General features: G+C 40.9%; 1 protein-coding gene and 1 long non-coding RNA gene across 2 annotated transcripts; both read left to right on the top strand.

Annotated features, from left to right (window-relative positions):
* The first annotated feature begins 228 nt into the window (after positions 1-228).
* LOC118556774 lies at positions 229-1748 on the top strand. The gene is made up of 2 exons (XR_004927356.1): positions 229-268; positions 1592-1748. It is a non-coding gene; the product is annotated as an uncharacterized LOC118556774 (long non-coding RNA).
* A 14880-nt stretch (positions 1749-16628) lies between these two features.
* LOC105919581 (beta-1,4-galactosyltransferase 2) lies at positions 16629-21342 on the top strand. Its single transcript, XM_021311979.2, has 2 exons — positions 16629-17000; positions 19327-21342. The coding sequence occupies exons 1-2, from the start codon at positions 16629-16631 to the stop codon at positions 19993-19995; spliced, it is 1041 nt and encodes a 346-aa protein (XP_021167654.2). The 3' UTR covers positions 19996-21342.

The raw sequence follows: 21342 nt of genomic DNA on the forward strand, positions 1-21342 counted from the left end.
GTGTTTTTTTACCTCCTCTTTTTCCACTTCGTGTATTTCTGCTTCGTGTTTTATTACTTCCTCTTTTTCCGCTTGGTCTGACTGCAGCTGTTAATGTTAATACGATGGCAGGGAGGGAGGGGGGAGAGGGGGGCGGTGTCACCGGCAAAGCTTCACAACTATTGGCTAAGGCCTGCCTCCCCGGAAACGAGCCTGCATCAGCTGGCCGCTTTCCCAGAATGCACCGCGGCCGCAGCTTGCTTATGGACAGTGCTAACAGATCACAGTGGTAAGTTAAAAAATACCTTTTCTGCTGCTGTTGTTCTTTAAAAGTACGTTTGAGGCGACAACATTATACTTTTAAGCTTCCCTATATGGCCTGTTTACAGAGTTAGTGTGTAATTAAAAAAGAACAAGTCCGACATGAGTGGACCACAGTGAACCGCAGATTCATTCGGGAGCGTCAGAAAGCTATGGTGCGTTCAGGAGCATGGGACATTTCATATTTACAAGGAAAGAGGCATAAAACGGAACAGAACTTCACTCATACAATATTGTGTCTATCCAGAAACAGTGTGGGCTTTCTTACAATACTGAATGCTCTATAATTGTATTTCTGTTATTTTTTTGATTATGCACACCTGCTAGCTTTTTATTCTGAAACATCTAATGTCCCATGCTCCTGAATGCACCATAGCTTTCTGAATGCGCTGTGCTGTGTAGATAGATGCACGTCTGATCTTCCGCTGAAGACAAAGCTTTGCAGTTTCAAAACTCATGTCGGCTCTCACGGATTACTGTTGTGTGAATGACAAGAGACCACAACAAATAAATCAGCCATTCCTCTAAGGAACGCGAAAACCTTTGCGAGGGAACGCAAAAGTATTCTGAGGTAACGCAAAAAAATATATATTTTCCCCATGTCCCCTAAAGGGCTCTGTATACACTTCCCTCGGCCTTGTCGTGTGTCAAGTGCTGCTGGTTCTGATGCCGTTTTTTGTTGTTTTAATTCGGCAAAACGTTCATTTGTTTTGTGTTTATCTCACTGACTTGAGTTGCTTTGCTAGCCCAACTGTGCCAACTGGTAGCCATTTTAATATTAACATGCCTATTTCCTACTTTTATCTTAAAAAAAAAAACATTGAGGATGGTATTGAACAAGTGATGAGGTTGAAATTGTGACCATTTCTCTATAACTCATGGGAAAACGAAAACACAATTTTAACATAACATTGCAGGGTTAGGGTACTTTGTTGTACCTACTGACCACAGCATTGATCATTAAGATAGGAAAAGTTATTTCTATGTCTGCCCACTTTTACAGTGATTAATCTATAAATTATGTGCAGTTAGTTCAGTTCATTCTCTTAGTGAAGTGGCAAAATTAATCAATACATCTTACAATGAGAATCTGTACATTATAAAAACACCAGAGAAGAGAAGCCATTTGTTACATTTGCTATACTTGACTAGTTTTACAGAACTATACATTTTACATTTTCTTTCTTGAGAACTATATTAATTTACATGTTAACCAGGTATAGTTTTATGATATGAAAAGGTGAGAAATTAAAAACCAATTATGGTAACATTTGGCACTTTTTATTTACAGGAAGAAACACCAACAAAACATGTGAGGATAAGGAGAGTGTTGGTGACCCTCTTCTGGCTGGCGGCGGTGCATCCTATAGGGAAACAGCCGACATCTTTGTGATGCCCTTGTGTGCCAGGTGGTGCACAGAGTCATGAACTCCTTGATGGGGATCATTAAAAAAAAAAAAATTCTTCCCAAAAAGACAAGATTTGAAGGGAGTGGGTGCTTGTTTTGCCCGCCTTGCCGGGATCGAGGCGCTCAAAGGAGCAGTCGGTGCCATTGATGGGTGACGTGCGAATTGTTCCACCTGCAGAGCCACAAAATAAATGTTATTTAAACAGAAAACTCTTCCCTTCAATCATCCTGCAGGGTGTGTGTGACGCTCGGGGAAAGATTTTGAATGTTTACATCGACAATGTAGGCTTTGTCCATCACTCACTGGTACTGTGGCGCTCTCCGTTGTATAAAAATGCTTTATACCCACCTGAGGGATTTTTTTTTCTACACTGCAATGGTGCGTTCCCATGCCTCCTGGACCCAATCACCTCCCTGACGCCCTATCGCCCGCCAGTTGCCATTAAGATCTCTTACCTTCTTGTCCTTAAATAGAGCCAACAATGACACAAAATTGATACATAGATTATATTAATTGGATAGAACATTAAGACATATCAGCATATTACCTAAATTACAAGTTATTTTATATTTGGTACAGTCCAAGTGGAGGCACGCCACTACAGGCACCATGCCAAGGCAAGAAACATCATTGAGCGTGCCTTTGGTGCTATAAAGACATGGTGGCGTTCCATTTTCTTTAGGGCGCTGAAGGTCCGCCCGACATTTGCCCCAAAAGTAATCGCGCCTGCTGCATCCTCCACAATATTAGTATAGAGGCAGGGGACCAGCTTGACTTGTAGGAGGAGGTTGACCCAGAAGAGGACGAAGAAGATATTACGACTGCTTCTGCTATGTGTAACTAACATGACACTCGCAGACCGAACATATTTTGTAACCTATATAATAGCTGATAACTAACTGCTTATGCTTATGCGTTTTGTCCTGAATGATGCTGTCATCCTTGGGAGACATTTATAATTTATTCCAGCAAGTATTGAGTTAATAAAGCAACTCAAGTCAGTGAGATAAACACAAAACAAATGAACGTTTTGCCGAATTAAAACAACAAAAAACGGCATCAGAACCAGCAGCACTTGACACACGACAAGGCCGAGGGAAGTGTATACAGAGCCCTTTAGGGGACATGGGGAAAATATATATTTTTTTGCGTTACCTCAGAATACTTTTGCGTTCCCTCGCAAAGGTTTTCGCGTTCCTTAGAGGAATGGCTGATTTATTTGTTGTGGTCTCTTGTCATTCACACAACAGTAATCCGTGAGAGCCGACATGAGTTTTGAAACTGCAAAGCTTTGTCTTCAGCAGAAGATCAGACGTGCATCTATCTACACAGCACAGCGCATTCAGAAAGCTATGGTGCATTCAGAAAGCTATGGTGCATTCAGGAGCATGGGACATTAGAAGTTTCAGAATAAAAAGCTAGCAGGTGTGCATAATCAAAAAATAACAGAAATACAATTATAGAGCATTCAGTATTGTAAGAAAGCCCACACTGTTTCTGGATAGACACAATATTGTATGAGTGAAGTTCTGTTCCGTTTTATGCCTCTTTCCTTGTAAATATGAAATGTCCCATGCTCCTGAACGCACCATAGCTTTCTGACGCTCCCGAATGAATCTGCGGTTCACTGTGGTCCACTCATGTCGGACTTGTTCTTTTTTAATTACACACTAACTCTGTAAACAGGCCATATAGGGAAGCTTAAAAGTATAATGTTGTCGCCTCAAACGTACTTTTAAAGAACAACAGCAGCAGAAAAGGTAATTTTTAACTTACCACTGTGATCTGTTAGCACTGTCCATAAGCAAGCTGCGGCCGCGGTGCATTCTGGGAAAGCGGCCAGCTGATGCAGGCTCGTTTCCGGGGAGGCAGGCCTTAGCCAATAGTTGTGAAGCTTTGCCGGTGACACCGCCCCCCTCTCCCCCCTCCCTCCCTGCCATCGTATTAACATTAACAGCTGCAGTCAGACCAAGTGGAAAAAGAGGAAGTAATAAAACACGAAGCAGAAATACACGAAGTGGAAAAAGAGGAGGTAAAAAAACACCAAGTAGAAATACATGAAGTGGAAATACACGAAGTGGAAAAAGAAGAAGTAAAAAAACACGAAGTAGAAATACACAAAGTGGAAAAAGAGGAAGTAAAACGCAAAGTAGAAATAAACAAAGTGGAAAAAGAGGAAGTAAAAAAACACCAAGTAGAAATACAAGAAGTGGAAAAAAGGGAGAAGGAAATAAAAAGGGCAAGCAAAAATTGGGTTGGTAAAAAAACAGTTAGAAAAGTTACAGGCAGAAATAAATGATTGTTTCAGAAATATAAGTTTAAAATAAATTAGAAAGAAATATTTATGGTGGAGGAAAAACATGCTTTAGAAATGTTGCTTTAAAAACAAGAAGTAGAAATACACAAAGTGGAAAAAGGGGAAAAGGAAATAAAAGGGCAGGCGTAAATCCTTTGGGTAAAAAAACAGCTAGAAAAGTTAGAGGCAGAAATAAATATATGTTTCAGAAATATAAGTTTAAAATAAAATAGAAAGAAATATTTATGGTGGAGTAAAAACATGCTTTAAAAATGTTGCTTTAAATACAAGAACTAGAAATACATGAAGTGGAAAAAGGGGAAAAGGAAATAAAAGGGCAGGTGTAAATCCTTTGGGTAAAAAAACAGCTAGAAATGTTAGAGGCAGAAATAAATGATTGTTTCAGAAATACAAGGGTTAAAAATAAGTCAGCATAAAAGCAAGAAGAAAAGTAAAAATAAAAGTGTAAGTTTAAATATATATTTTTTGATGAATAATTGATGAATTGTTGAAGAAATATCTTATTTTTATTATTTTGTCACATTAAATGGCACACAAATTAATATTATTAGACACTTTTCTTAAGCCATTTTATATTATTAAGTCCTTCATTTATTTCTGTGTGTATTTTTAATTATGGCAGGATTGGTCCTCCATACCCTGTATCTCAGAGAATAGACTTTAAAATCCTTCTGTTAGTCTATAAATCCCTGAATTAGCACCTAAATCCATCACAGACTTGTTATCAGGGCATCAACCCTCCAGACCACTCAGGTCTTCTGGCTCCAGCCTGCTCTGCAGAACCAGAACCAGAACCAGACATGGAGAAGCAGCATTTAGTTTCTATTTATCTGGAACAAACGTCCAGAAAACTGTAAAAGTGCGGAAAGCCTGAGTTCTTTTAAATCAAGATTAAAAACACATTTGTTTAGGATTGCCTTTGACTGTTTTAGTTAACTGAATCACCACTTCTTTGTTCTAATTTCTATCTACATTTTATTCCTACTTGCTTTTATTCTGTTTTAATTAGCTATATTTTAATCATGTAAAACACTTTGCATTGTCCCTGTACTGAATTGTGCTATATAAATAAATTGGCCTTGCCTTGCCTTAGACAACTCCTATTTGCTGATAAGACAAAGATCAGAATGTTTGCTAACTAAAAGGAAGTTCTTAGAACTCTCCCTAGAATAAAAACTATGAAAGGTACACAGACAGAGTTTGGTGGGACCTACAAGTACCTCGGTGAAGAGATTTTGTGAAACCTTTAATTTAAGTCACATATTGAACATGTTGTAAAGAAGTTAAAGATCAAACTAGGATTTTTCTTTAGAAACATGTTTTGCTTTTCTTTCAGTGCAAGGAAGCATCTTAATGACCTTCCAGCCTCTGTTAGATTAATGTGGTGTAGTTTATATGAAGCATTAGCCACCTCACCACATGTGTTGGATGCTGTCTGCCATGAAACATTGCAGTTTAAATCTGTCACTCATCACTACACTTTATGTTCTGTACCTGTTGGGGTTACAGCGGCAAAACATTCAATTCAGTTAAATTTTATTTATTTAGCGCCAATTCACAACATGACATCTCAAGGCACTTTCCAAATTCAAATCAAATCCTCCAGGTTGGTGAGAAAGTTTCCTCTCTAAGGAAACCCAGCAGGTTGCATCAAGTCTCTCCAAGCAGCATTCACTCCTCCTGAAAGAGCGTAGAGCCACAGTGGACAGTCGTCTGCATTGTTGATGGCTTTGCAGCAATCCCTCATACTGAGCATGCATGAAGCGACAGTGGAGAGGAAAACTCCCCTTTAACAGGGAGGAGAACCTCCAGCAGAACCAGAACCTCCTATAGCAGCATAACTATAGAGGTAGCTCAGGGTAACATGAGCCACTCTGACTAGAAGCTTTGTCACAAAGGAAAGTTTTAAGATTAGTCTTAAAAGTAGACGGGGTGTCTGCCTCATGGACCAAAACTGGGAGTTGGTTCCACAGGAGAGGAGCCTGATAGCTAAAGGATCTGCCTCCCATTCTACTTTTAGAGACTCTAGGAACCACCAGCAGACCTGCAGTCTGAGAGCGAAGTGCTCTGTTAGGAACATACGGGGGGACTAGTTTTTCAGCATCACTCCTGGACAGAATGTTTCTAATTTTGGCGATATTCCGGAGGTGAAAAAAGGAAACTCTGGAAACCTGTTTAATATGGGATTTAAATGACATGTCTTGATCAAAGATAACACCAAGATTTTTGACTTTATTACCAGAGGCCAAGTTAATGCCATCCAGATTAAGTGATTGATTAAGAACTTTATTTTTTGAGGACTCTGGTCCAAAGATTAAAACTTTGGTCTTGTCAGAATTTAAAAGCAGAAAATTTAAAGTCACCTAAGTTTTGATGTCATCAAGACATGACATGATCTATCTATCTATCTATCTATCTATCTATCTATCTATCTATCTGTCTATCTGTCTATCTGTCTATCTGTCTATCTATCTATCTATCTATCTATCTATCTATCTATCTATCTATCTATCTATCTATCTATCCATCCATCCATCCATCCATCTATCCATCTATCCATCCATCCATCCATCCATGGATGGATGGATGGATGGATGGATGGATAACTTAAATAATCTTAAGGTTTTCTAGTTGTTTAGCTCTGAATCAACAGAGATAATTCCTGTTGGGCCGGCTACGTTTATTTGCCAGTGCAAAGTCATTAAGGCCGCCTACTCTCAGGTTTACAAATGACATTGATTATCTTTTCCTCCTGATGGCATGGGTTATTTGGATCATTAAGACTCCTTGATACGTGTAGTCCACGGCGTACTATTTTAGCATGTAAATGAGAAACCTATGCAGTCTGGTGGGCCCTCAGCAGGTGTTGCCTTCAGCCCAGATCCAGAGCAAAGCAGCAGTCTAAAACAGCTTCAGCTCAGACTGGACTGGTAGGATTACTTGAGAAGTGCACATTTTAAATGCTATAATGTAGATCTTATCTGTTAAAAGGGCACAAGGGTAATTGAATGAAATGTATTTTGTTGAGAAACTTTGTACTTAAGGCCAATTTGAATTTAAATCATAATGGTCTAACAATCAGCTGTAATGCCTACAGGCATAAGGTGTACACTATCAAACCAGCAACCCACCGTCTCACTCGTTGTGTTCTTGGGGAAGACGTGTCAACCGCTTTGCCTGCTGCCGGTGGTCAGAGGGCCCATCGGTGCAGACTGTATGGCAGCTCCGCTCTGTAGGTCTTCCCCAGGGCAGCTACAGCCGATGTCAGTGTGTGAATGGGTGAATGACTAAATGTAGTGTGAATGGGTGAATGACTGAATGGAGTGTGAATGGGTGAATGAGTGAATGTAGTGAGAATGTGTGAATGACTGAATGGAGTGTGAAGTGCTGTTCAAGTGTAGACCGTTTACCATTTAATACATTCTGCTGAGAGAGAATGGGATGCACACACCAGTATCAGTCTGGCAAAAGCCTTGTTAAATTTTTTTTATGTCATGCAGGTGCAGATGAGTCACTTTATTGAGAAAGGGAGGAGCAAGTCAAACAAAACAACATGTAGTGATGCTGGAAATAGTAAAGACCTGCTGTAGTTCATTTGTCTGAGCCATCAAGTAGACATCAGTGAATTTAGTCACTGTGACATCAATAAAGTCTTTCTTATCTTATCAAAGTCCATGGCTGAAAACGAGTCCCAAGTTTTTTAATGACCCTGCATGTGAATGGTCCTATACACATTAACTTAACTCATTCCTCTCTATTACACTTTTGAAATGTCTGATTTTCATATCACTAACCAACATCTGCTTTGAAGTTTTTTCTTGGAACTATGCTGATATGTATCCATGCTATGAATGTCCAGGAGAGGTTTAAGGAGAAACCAATATTTCCACATCAGGATCCAACCCTACTGTCCTGTCAGGCTGAAACACTGATGGAGCTTTGATGAAGAGCAAAATCTCAGGCTACTTCTGGAACACTTAAAGAACAGGTTTAAGTGTTTAAATAGTTTAAATAAAGTGTAGCCGTATCATTTCTTTCCTAGAAAAACTGAAATAGAATGTTTCATAGAAGCGTTCTGTCAGTTCCTTGAAACCAGCTGATCCTGCTTTGCACGCCTTATTGTTTGTTCATGTGTAATGCTGCAGGATATTTGAATGGATTTTTCATACAGCTCAGGCCAAGCTCAAGAACTGTGAGCTACATCTGGCCTGTAGTTATATATTACACAGCCTGCGAGACAATGACAGATATCTATTTCTAACACCAACAGTCAGGTGATACTCTGCTCTCACCAGCAACACTAAATCTTCTCTCATGCCCTACAATAGCAGTTTGCTGCTGAACATGGTGAAGGAATGACAAAGCAGGTCAGCACTGCGGGGTTCTCAGTTGCCCAGTTAGATAAATGCATAGTGAGTTCTATGCAGCACTTAGCTGATTTTGAAGATCAAAATATATAATGCGGATTAGTGAGGCCCTTGTCTGGATTCTGGACTCCTCCACCTGCCGAGCTGTCTTTCTGTTCATGCAGAGCTCAACGTCGCTGCTGTGAGCTGCACCTGTTCCTCAGACCCAACGCAGCAGAACTGCTGCTCAGCCGCCTGGACACTCAGAAGTTTAGAGGTCTGCCTAAAAAAGTGGATCAGAACGCTGCAGCTGATCCAGAACCTGCTGCCCGCGTCCTCACTAAGACTAAGAACGTAGAGAACATGGACCCGGTTCTGAAGTCCTCACTAAGACTAAGAACGTAGAGAACATGGACCCGGTTCTGAAGTCCTCACTAAGACTAAGAACGTAGAGAACATGGACCCGGTTCTGAAGTCCTTCCACTAAGACTAAGAACGTAGAGAACATGGACCTGGTTCTGAAGTCCTCACTAAGACTAAGAACGTAGAGAACATGGACCCGGTTCTGAAGTCCTTCCATGGCTCCCTGGATCTCAGAGAATAGACTTTAAAATCCTTCTGTTAGTCTATAAATCCCTGAATTAGCACCTAAATCCATCACAGACTTGTTATCAGGGCATCAACCCTCCAGACCACTCAGGTCTTCTGGCTCCAGCCTGCTCTGCAGAACCAGAACCAGAACCAGACATGGAGAAGCAGCATTTAGTTCCTATGCTCCACTGATCTGGAACAAACTTCCAGAAAACTGTAAAAGTGCTGAAAGCCTGAATTCCTTTAAATCAAGATTAAAAACACATTTGTTTAGGATTTTAATTGTTCTAGTTAAACTGTTTTAGTTCAACTTTGTAGTCCAACTGTGTTTAATATTTTGTTTTAGTTTCCATTTCCCATGTTTTATTTTGTTTCAATTTTTTTTGTTTTATTTTCCTATCTTTTAATTATGTAAAGCACTTTGCATTGTCTCTGTACTAAAATGTGCTATATAAATAAATTTGCCTCACCTTGCCTAGTGGCATTTATTCAGTGTCACGTTCACAGAGTTTGTTTTGGCCACTAACTTCTCTCTCTCTCCAGGTTCCTGTGTGCACCACACTGAGCTCATCCTGACTGTTTTAAATAAATCATTGTTGTCCACGCCGGTTGTTTGGCAGAATTATCGGGTCCAAGTTCAATCCTAGTGGTCCTCTTGTGTCTTTCTGCTAATGGCCATTAACACGAAGAGTCCCACCTCTGCTGGGGACCACATGCTGGCAGGAAGCTCCCATCATCCCACTGCTGTGAATAGGGGGTTTTCACTGACGTCACTGGCCAACTTCCGGTCCGCCATATTGGGTGGCACACTTCCTTATCTCTAGTTGTCGTACACGTATTATCGTATCGCGAATGGATAAGTACGCCAGCACGCTAGAGCGACCAGATAAGGACGTATACCTGAGGAAATGTTCCGTGATCGACCATATGGACCCGTATGCCCTCCACGGTGCCTTGTTTAGCCGTAATCCAGATGATTGGCCAAATGTAGAGCACGGCGACATAGTGCATTACCTGGTGTTCGGTGAAAACCCTCTGCACACTCTTGAGGAAATGAGAGCTTACAAGGGTCTAGAGGCTCACAACCAGTTCACATCTGGTTATGTACATCAAGGAAATCGCCATCATACGTGGACGGGTGAGTTTTAATAAGATGGTAAAAATGTAAACAATCCGACGCAAATGTGTCGCATGCTTCTGCGGTGGCTGACGGCCGGCGGTGCGCGAAGGCGCTTGGCTGCAGGGCCGATCGACGCCGCTCGCGGCTTTAATTGTTTAAGCAGAACAGTGACCAGCGCAAAATTAAGTTGTATTTACCGTATTGGCGCCGGTAGGAGCTGCAGATCATAAAGCCAGCAAACAGTGGGAACACAGCAACTCGTTCAAAGGTAAGCTGCGCTCAGACGGGCTCTGGCCCATGCTAGTTTAGTAGCTGCTAACCGCCAGTGCTAACAACCACTCGCGCATGTAATGTACTTTTAACTTGCTGCTATGTGTTTCAAACGTTTAGAACACACTCTCATTGACATCGGGATACTGTGGAAAGTTATGTTCGGCCGACTTACAGCCGCGATCCAAGCGAGCCGACGACTCTTTGTTATCGCTAACAGTTGTTCTCCGTGGTTGCGCCTCCAGGCAGGAAAGCGGTGGAAAATTAATCTGTTTCTATGTTTTTCCCATGGCGATCATGTGTTGCGCTGTTACAGCCCACAATACAGCAACGGTTTACCATGGTTGAAATCAAGTTAAGGTGAAATTAATCAAATTAAAACACGGCTGAGAGAGGGAGTACAGTACGCGGTAGTAATAGGCAGTAGAGGCGGCGGAGGCAGTCAACACGACAGCCGCGGAAAGTAATAAGTCATAACGCCCAAGCCCTATTATTAATATATTCTTCTTACATGTTTTAAATACTTAACAGTTAATTACCTGTGACAAAGTGAGCACCGCAGACTCTGGCGTATTCCAGCTTAACACCGTCCAAATCGGACCTGGATATCCGTGTCAGCCATAGGTGACGGCGTTGTTCAGACAGCTGTTTTGTTTTTTCACACTGATTCACTATTACGGCTGGTAGGCGATAGAAAGAGCGTTGATCTCCACCTCCACGGGCCGTGCAACCAACCATTAAACACGTTTTCCCCATTGTTCACTTCCAATACTGCCTAAGGCGTAATGCAATGCAGGTCAACGGTGCGAAACGACTGCCACCCAATATGGCGGACGCGCTGAGTAGTCACGTGAGCGTGACGTCAGCTGAAAACCCCCTATTGTCTCAGATGATAAAAACAGGGCTTGGTTAAAGATTTAATCGCTGCATCAAGTTTAAGGTCAATGTCCGGTCTCACACCCAGGTTTGCTGCTGTCTGAGTGAAATGGTCTGAAAACGGACCCAGATCAGCGTGAACGTTAAAAACATCCCCGGGCCTATAAGAGACAATAGCTCAGTTCTTTGTTTATTAAAATGAAAAACATTCCACAACATCCACGCTTTCATTTCAACAACACAATCCAGAATGTAAATTATGGATTACTGCTTTCCCTGTTTTCACTGACATATAAATCTGGCTGTCATCAACATAGAAATAACAGGCAACACCATATTTACAGAGAATAGAGCCAAGAGGAAGTAAAAAGAGTGAAAAGCTTAAAGGCCAGAGTATGGAGCCGTAAGTCACTCTACATGTAAGGTGTGCTACCGATGACTTAGCAGAAACGAACAAAACACTAAACTTTGTCCCTGTTAAATAAGATTTAAACCAATCTAGAGCAACTCCATGAATGCCCATCCATTCTCATAGGGAGTTAAAAGGATGTGATGTTCCACTGTGTTGACTCCTGGGTGCTGGTGAAGATTCTCAGTCATCAGGTCACGGTCATTCCAAAAAAAGTAAAAAAAACAAAGCAACTGGACTTATTTTTTAGTTGAAGACGTTTCGCTTCCTCTCCAGGAAGCTTTCTTAATAAAAAAAAAACGAGAAAGCTTCCTGGAGAGGAAGCGAAACGTCTTCAACTAAAAAACGAGTCCAGTTGCTTTGTTTCTTTACTTTTTTGGAATTGACTCCTGGGTGTTTTATTTTGAGTCACATGACTTTTTCATGGCTGTTCCTGAGGACCAAACCAATGAACTGCCCCTCAGGGACAATAACACATCAACAGGCCCTTTTGTGATTGCTATGATCATTTTCATGTTTGCATGTGCTACTATTTTCATGGTTCAATGACCTTAGAGTGTTTTTCCTTCTGGCATAATTTCCAGTTCTATCTTAAGTACACTTAAAACCTCAACCCTGCTCTATAAGGCATATCATCCATCTGTTGGTTTACTGTGTCTAACACGGTGAGCACTTTCAGCAGGGAAAAGCAGGAGTAGTTAAGAAAAACTTCTGCTCCTGAGTTCAGCAGTCTGAAACAAGCTTCCTGATCAGTGATTCTTGTAAAGTTGCTGTGCAAAGGGGAAAGCTCTGTGAAGTGATCCCCGGGGTCGACCTAAAGGACGTTGGCCCAGTAATAGGGGGTTTTCAGCTGACGTCACGCTCACGTGACTACTCAGCGCGTCCGCCATATTGGGTGGCAGTCGTTTCGCACCGTTGACCTGCATTGCATTACGCCTTAGGCAGTATTGGAAGTGAACAATGGGGAAAACGTGTTTAATGGTTGGTTGCACGGCCCGTGGAGGTGGAGATCAACGCTCTTTCTATCGCCTACCAGCCGTAATAGTGAATCAGTGTGAAAAAACAAAACAGCTGTCTGAACAACGCCGTCACCTATGGCTGACACGGATATCCAGGTCCGATTTGGACGGTGTTAAGCTGGAATACGCCAGAGTCTGCGGTGCTCACTTTGTCACAGGTAATTAACTGTTAAGTATTTAAAACATATAAGAAGAATATATTAATAATAGGGCTTGGGCGTTATGACTTATTACTTTCTGCGGCTGTCATGTTGACTGCCTCCGCCGCCTCTACTGCCTATTACTACCGCGTACTGTACTCCCTCTCTCAGCCGTGTTTTAATTTGATTAATTTCACCTTAACTTGATTTCAACCATGGTAAACCGTTGCTGTATTGTGGGCTGTAACAGCGCAACACCTGATCGCCATGGGAAAAACATAGAAACAGATTATTTTTCCACCGCTTTCCTGCCTGGAGGCGCAACCACGGAGAACAACTGTTAGTGATAACAAAGAGTCGTCGGCTCGCTTGGATCGCGGCTGTAAGTCGACCGAACATAACTTTCCACAGTATCCCGATGTCAATGAGAGTGTGTTCTAAACGTTTGAAACACATAGCAGCAAGTTAAAAGTACATTACATGCGCGAGTGGTTGTTAGCGCTAACGGTTAGCATGTGCTAACCCGTCTGAGCACAGCTTACCTTTGAACGAGTTACAGAGATAACAAAGGGATCGTCGGCTCGCTTGGATCGCGGCTGCAAGTCGACCGAACATAACTTTCCACAGTATCCCGATGTCAATGAGAGTGTGTTCTAAACGTTTGAAACACATAGCAGCAAGTTAAAAGTACATTACATGCGCGAGTGGTTGTTAGCGCTAACGGTTAGCATGTGCTAACCCGTCCGAGCGCAGCTTACCTTTGAACGAGTTGCTGTGTTCCCACTGTTTGCTGGCTTTATGATCTGCAGCTCCTACCGGCGCCAATACGGTAAATACAACTTAATTTTGCACTGGTCATTGTTCTGCTTAAATAATTAAAGCCGCGAGCGGCGTCGATCGGCCCTGCAGCCAAGCGCCTTCGCGCACCGCCCGCCGCCGGCCGCCAGCCACCGCAGAAGCATGCGACACATTTGCGTCGGATTGTTTACATTTTTACCATCTTATTAAAACTCACCCGTTCACGTATGATGGCGATTTCCTTGATGTACATAACCAGATGTGAACTGGTTGTGAGCCTTTAGACCCTTGTAAGCTCTCATTTCCTCAAGAGTGTGCAGAGGGTTTTCACCGAACACCAGGTAATGCATCTGGATTACGGCTAAACAAGGCACCGTGGAGGGCATACGGGTCCATATGGTCGATCACGGAACATTTCCTCAGATATACGTCCTTATCTGGTCGCTCTAGCGTGCTGGCGTACTTATCCATTCGCGATACGATAATACGTGTAAGACAACTAGAGATAAGGAAGTGTGCCACCCAATATGGCGGACCGGAAGTTGGCCAGTGACGTCAGTGAAAACACCCTATTGGCTAAAGTTAAACCTTTTCTTCCATGGCATCATCTTGTGATTTTAATTCATGCTTTTGTTAAGACTTGTTTAGATTACTGTAATGGTCTTTATGTTGGGCTGAGCCAGTCTTTAATTAACCGACTGCTGCTGGTTCAAAACACTGATACAAAGAAACGAGAACTTATCACTCCTGCTTTGGCGTCTCTACAGTGGCTTCCAGTTCAATTCCGAGTAGATTTTAAAGGGGAAGTCCAGTCAACAAGGAAAAATCAGGGGACTGTTAGCTATAACTAAAACTAATACATTTGTGGTTATTTAATGAACTCATCTTTAATCAATAAGAAAATAAAAACATAAATTGTCGTCTGAATCACTGTGTATGGGGGCTGACATTACTGCCCATATTTGGGCAGTAAGGGCCGTCTGACATCACATCCTGTGACGTGGAAAAGCGGAGCAGCGACAGCATTTCTCTCCGCTTTCCATGCAAAGTCAATAGGAGCCGTTCTACATAGCTGCGATCATCAACAATTTTTTCGGATTTCCAGAGGACTTCACCGCTGACATTCCCAAGAGCTTTTGCTGAAGCAACAATGCCCACGTACATGGCCATCGGATGTTCCAACACAACTGGTAAAAGTGGAAAAAACATTGCTTATTTCAACTTCCTGATTCATGAGCCACCGGGCTCGTTGCTGGATTGCCAACTTGAACAGAGCGGATTTGCCATCTAACTTCTGGCCAGAGAGAAAACACGTCATATGCAGCAACCATTTTGAAGAAGAATGTTTTTAACATGACATGAGAGCGAGGATATTCGGTAAGTTATTTTTTATTTTAGAATTTTTTATTTAGAATTTGCGGGGATGGTTACCGACCAGAGGGGCGGAGGGATACCACATGTGATGTGGTATCCCTCCGCCCCAGCATGTGCTGGAACGCTCTTATATTTTAATGTTTATACAATAATGACCACCTGCCCTATTTACTAGAGGGCAAATATAACTCAAGTCAATTCAGTGCGATCTCTCCTCTGCCGCAGCGGCGGTAAAGTCGTGCTGCGGCGGAGCGCGCGCACACACACACACACACACGCGCGTATATATATATATATATATATATATATATATATATATCTTGGGGGGCCCGACTGAGTTTGCACTGGAAATAGGTACGCTGGATTCCGTCAAAAGTCCGGTTTCTGTCAAGAAACTCTTCTAAAAAAATCCATATCGCTATCAGATGATGATAGCTCCACGGAGCTCTCATCACTGTCACTAAGTACTTCATCACTCTCTGCTTCGTACAGAGCACCAGTCGTCGCCATGTTGGAAAATAGTGCGCTGTGACAAACAGCGTTGAAACTTGCTCAACTGCGGGTCCGCTGAGTGACGTCACAAAATGGGAGGTGACAGTACTATTCTTGACCAAGATGGATTCCTCCACATAAACATGATTAAATGAAAATTATTCTTAATTAAAAAAAAACATATAATTTATTGCACAGTATGTAGTAGTTTTATATTTAAAGTGCTTTCAGCAGTTTGAATTCTGATTTTGACCGGACTTCTCCTTTAAAGTTTTTATAATAAAAATATATTAGTATATATTCAATTGTTTTATCTATTTTGATCAGTTTATTCTGATGTTTTATTAATTGGTTCTAGTTCTTTTGTAATTCTGCTTGCTAGAATTGGCAGGGGTATTACTACATTTTATTAGGTTTTATCGCTATGCAGCACGTTGGTCAGCCTGGCGTAATAATATGAAGTACAATGAACCAATGATTGTTTTTCAAAGAGCTTCGTACAAAAGTAAAGCCAATGCAGTTCAAACAAAGAGAAAAAAGTTTGCTGCCAAGTTCCTGCTTTTGCAAATAAAAGACAAAAAGCATTGAACAAACAAAAAAGGAAACTCCAGAGCATTATTATAATGAGTATATTATAACGTAAAGTGAATGCAATCGATGGAGCTAAATACCCCGGTTAAAGGAGCACAATCTGTCCCTTCACTATTTTCTTATTTTTTCTTATTATTATTTTTTATAGTTTCCTGCCTGGCATTGTAGCAATTAAAATTGTTGTCGTAATGCCAAAAAGAGCCCAACATATTTCACTTTCACACGCGGAGCCTTACTGCTTTCGCCATATTGCTCCGCTTGATTTTTACGTGCATGAAGCTTTATTATAATGAATGCAGGGAAAATTTCCTGTTGTCTGTTCACTTTAGCGGATCTTATAAACTAAGTTGATGCATTTTCCAAATGTTTGTCCAAATTTGTTGTTTCTGGCTTATTGCTTCTTTAATAAAAACCGTAACTGCACAAGGAAGTATCAGGTGCCCAACTAGGAAACCTAAAAGAGGAAACTGCACCAAGGTGTAAAACTAAACCTGCTGTGGTTGGTTCACATTTGAATGGCGAAGGGAACAGATAGCTGCAGCCAGGGGAACACTTCATCATCAGCAGCTGTTCAAAATGCTGAAAACTGCCTTTAAACTCTTGGTGCTCTCTGCTGCCTGCAGCCTGGCGGGGCTTACTGCCTTTTTATTCTACAACAGAAACAGGAGCTTACCTTTCATCACTGCAGCGCAAAACGCGCTAAAATGGGAAAATAAAGCTTCCTTCAGAACAGAGAAGACACCTGCAGCCCCGGAGGTCGGCCTGCAGACGTCAGCAGCGCCAGCAGGGCCCCTGCAGCCCTGCCCCGACGTGCCCCCCAACCTCCAGGGAGTTCTCCGTGTGGAGTTCAGCACCAACCGGAGCCTGGAGGACGTCCGGCAGCGGCTCGGTCCGGTCCTTCAGGACGGAGGACGGTACAAGCCCGCGACCTGTGTGGCCAAACAGAAGGTAGGCGCGTGTCTGAACGAAGGGGGGGGGGGGTTTCATTTAAAGTTAAACTTTTACAGCAATTCATAAGTTAGTTAAAAGTCTGACAGCGATATAATATTAAAGTATAAACTATCAGGTTTAAATAAAATAAAGTAACATGGATGGGAAATGATCATTGGACCAGAAACTTTTTAGATTCATTTCACATATTTTCGGAAATTATCTGATGTAAATACTGCGACAAAAAAAAAAAAAAAAAAAAAAAAAAAACTCTGAAATGGCCACACTTTAAAACAAACTTATTTGATATTTAAACTACGTTATTTTCTGACATCATAAAGCCAGAAATAGGAAAAAAAACTCTGAGGTTTGCTGAGTTTTGCATTAGATATTTGCTAGAAAGTGCCAGAAGTCTAAGGTTGAAGTGGTAAAATTAGGAGATGCGCTTGTGGATCTTCCCCACAGTGAAAGTGGCGGCTATGCGGGCTCTTTTCCGCGGTGAAGTTAGTTTGAGGCTCCGCAGCTTCAGCGGCGTCTGCCTCCTGTTGAAGCCGACACAGGGAGGCTGATCTGGGGCTGCCGCTCTCAGTCTGCTCGCTCCTACTACCGCCGCGGTTCGCTTAGGGACCGTCCATAAAGTTCCAAACACTCTTCAGAAACAAAAATTAATAACTTTCATATCTAGTTAACCAGTGACACGAAATTATAAACAGATCATTTTAACAGACTAGACAAATTAAGCACACTGCTTTAGCTCCCATTTAAAACCTTTTCTGTTTTGTATGTATTTTTATTATCAAAATTTACAGTTTTGTATGAATTTTTATTATCATTTTATTTTCTTCCGTAGCTTCCAGGTTATATGACCAATGTACGCCAACATTGCCTTAAACCATTCTAGACTAACAGATGAGGCACACTGCTTTTTTAAAAAAATCTAATTTTAAAGCATTTTCTATTTTTTATGAATTTCGATAATCAATATTCACCATGTTTCTTTAATAGCCTTCATGTCATGTGAGCAATTGACACAAAAAGCATCTTAGATCATCCTACTTGACTTGATAGATGACCACATTTTATTGCATTTTCTATTTTTTATGAATGTTTATTATCTTAATTGATGATTCATCCATTGATTTATAATGCCTGGTCACTGGCTGTTCAGCCTTTTACCTTCAGGTTGAGGCTACAGAGTAGCAATAAAGGACCACCACAGAAACAAATGGAAATGCTGTTGATTTCATTGCTGTGAATTTGTCCAGTTTAACTGGAAAACAGTCAGTCACAACATGAATATGAAAATCATTTCATTTCTGACAGCATTCATTTTTCCTCCACTCCATGACCAAGTCACGTTCGCACACGTTCGCACACGAGATGTCATCATTTGTCACAGACTGTGTTGCTCCTGAGCCTAAAACTCCGTTGTGTCATGCACACACGAGGGCTTAAAAACAAGGTTTTTAGACAGTTAATAGCAATAAGAACAGGATCTGATTCAGTCTATTAAAAAAAAAAACACTATTTAGCCAATTGTAATAATTGGAATAAACTCATTTTATAACATTGCAGTAAATGTTATTGGACAGGCATCCCAAGAAATGAAAAATAATTTTAAAATAATTGAAATTTGATAGAGGAATACTTTATGTTATCCCGAACATTTTCAATTGTAAGACTTTTTTGAAATGTCTGTGATAAATTTGTCCTTATTAAAAAGATAAGTCTCCATTTTCATCATGCATCTGTGACAGTGGGTCAAATCGTTCATGAATTGCAGGGGGGCACACAAAATTAATCCAGGGGTCGTTAATGGCACCATAGCTGCACTTTGAACCCCACACCTGCATGCTGAGCTGGAGATTTCGCCTTTGCACTCAGATGTGTTGGACACATTTAAAACATGCAGGACACTGTCCCTCATGGACATGGGTTTGACAACTCTGATGTAAAAGTGTGCAGGAAAAGTCTGGTGTAAAACATGCTAGTGAATGGAAGCAGCTAAAAGTACTACTTTTTAAAAACTAAATTATTCTGTGTTTACTTGAGCGTGCAATTGTGATTTTTACGTAATCTGGCACAAAAAAATCAACGAGGCCCCCTTGTTTGTGTCAATTTATAATTATTAATATTTTATTACTATAAATAAAAAATAAGAGCAGCTATATTTAGATAATTAACTGCAATTACTTCTAAAGATGTAGGAACCCTCTGGGCCACAGCAAGACAAGCTGGATGCAGGAATGATTGAATCCTTGTTGTGTGATGCCAGTTGTGACCATGATGCGTGAAATTCTGCACAGATTTTGTATTTTAACGTTACTTTACGTCGTCCTTCAAGGTGGCCATCATCATCCCATTCAGAAATCGGCATGAACACCTGAAACACTGGCTGCATTTCCTCCATCCCATCCTGATACGGCAGCAGCTGGACTACGGCGTGTACATAATCAACCAGGAGGGAGACAGCGTGTTTAACCGGGCCAAACTGATGAATATCGGACACGTTGAAGCCCTGAAGGAGTATGATTATGACTGCTTTGTCTTTTCTGACGTAGACCTGGTACCTCTCGATGACCGAAACCTCTACAGATGTTCTGATAACCCAAGACACCTTTCTGTTGCTGTAGACAAGTTTAACTTCATATTACCCTACGCCACCATCTTTGGTGGCGTCTCAGCGATCTCCAAGGAGCAGTTTTTGAAAGTCAACGGCTTTTCAAATACGTTCTGGGGCTGGGGGGGTGAGGACGACGATCTGTCCCAGCGGCTCTATTTCAAGGGAATGTCCATATCCAGACCAGATTCTCTCATAGGAAGGTACAAGATGATCAAGCATGGAAGAGATTTGCACAACAATCCTAATCCACAAAACGTTCATAAACTGAAAGAAACGGCTTATAATATGAACACAGATGGCCTTAATTCTCTAAGTTATACAATCAGGGAGATCAAGAAGGATTTATTATACACTTTTATTACTGTAGATGTTCATGCTCCAGCAGGCTGATTGCCTGTTATGGATCCTGCTCTTCAGTTCAGTTAATATTCATTCAAGTTTATTTCTCATAATTTAGATTTTGAATATAAACAAAAGTCAACATAAAAAAAAAAAAACTGTAGGAGCAAAACCAAAGATAACTTTCTCAGGGTTGGTCAATCCCACAATCCCGCAGTGTAAGACGGGGGATTGCTGGTGTGTGTGTGTGTGTGTGTGTGTGTGTGTGTGTTTAATGAGACACTCAAATGTTATGAAATTCAATTAACTCCACACTGAAAACAGTTGCATTAAGTTGTGTACTTTGCAGCAAGCATATGGTGACAGTGGACAGGAAGCCCCTGCTTTTAACAGGTAGAAGGAGCGAGCAGAACCAGTCACAAGACCGGACCATCTGCAGTCACTAAGTGTGCATCACAGGTGACACATTTTGTTGATGGATCTTCCTCCTCAGTTCTTCATATTCAGACCCAACTCATTCTGCTTTTTTCTAGATTTGCCAACATACATCCAAGCTAAGAAACAGAGTTGAAACCTTTATTTTAAGCATTACTTTTCACGCAATTAGACAAAGAAATAATATATTAAATTGACAATAACGTCAAATCAGTAAGCGGATTAATAGCTCTATATTTATAGAAAAGTGAAGGAAAACGAGATTGCAATAAGTCACATTTTGCTCATTATCTTGGTTTCTAAAGTTTTTTTTTCTGTTTCATTGTATAAATAACTCTAGGAATGTATTTACATCTATTCCCAAAACCTTGATTTCTGTTTATTCAATAATCTATTCAACAACTACCATGAGAGTTTTTCTCAGAAAAAACACATTGTGATGGATTTAGAATTAAGCTAAATCTAAAGTGCACTTTAGCGAATTAAACAAATCACTGAGATGATATAATGTGATTAAAAAACAAAGAGTCACATCTTAGATCAGTATTTTTATATAATTTCAAACCTTAACTAAATGAGTGTCAATGTGCTTTTAATGGGAAAATAAACAGGACTGTTAGGTATTTTCTTCACAGTATCGCCCCCTTGTGGACATACAGCAACTGTGCACATAAAAACTTCAAACTCAGCTTAATGAGCTCCGTGCAGGTTTACAATTCACTGAAGAAGGAAACTTTATATTTTTTATTGCTCCCAGAAAGGTAAAAATCTCGCGTACTGTATAGAGATTATGGGTCAGCAGCTATGGGATCGCTTATAAGCTAAAAAACTGTAGATATTTGTGATGTTACTCTTTGAAGGAAGATTTTTTTTGACAAGTAAACTGATTGTTGGTTATTATACTGTGCTTTTTTCAAAACACTTGATATATAATTCAGCTGAAATGGATTCTGATGTTATAAG

Source organism: Fundulus heteroclitus, chromosome 21 (genome assembly GCF_011125445.2).
Source record: "Fundulus heteroclitus isolate FHET01 chromosome 21, MU-UCD_Fhet_4.1, whole genome shotgun sequence".
Classification (NCBI taxonomy): domain Eukaryota; kingdom Metazoa; phylum Chordata; class Actinopteri; order Cyprinodontiformes; family Fundulidae; genus Fundulus; species Fundulus heteroclitus.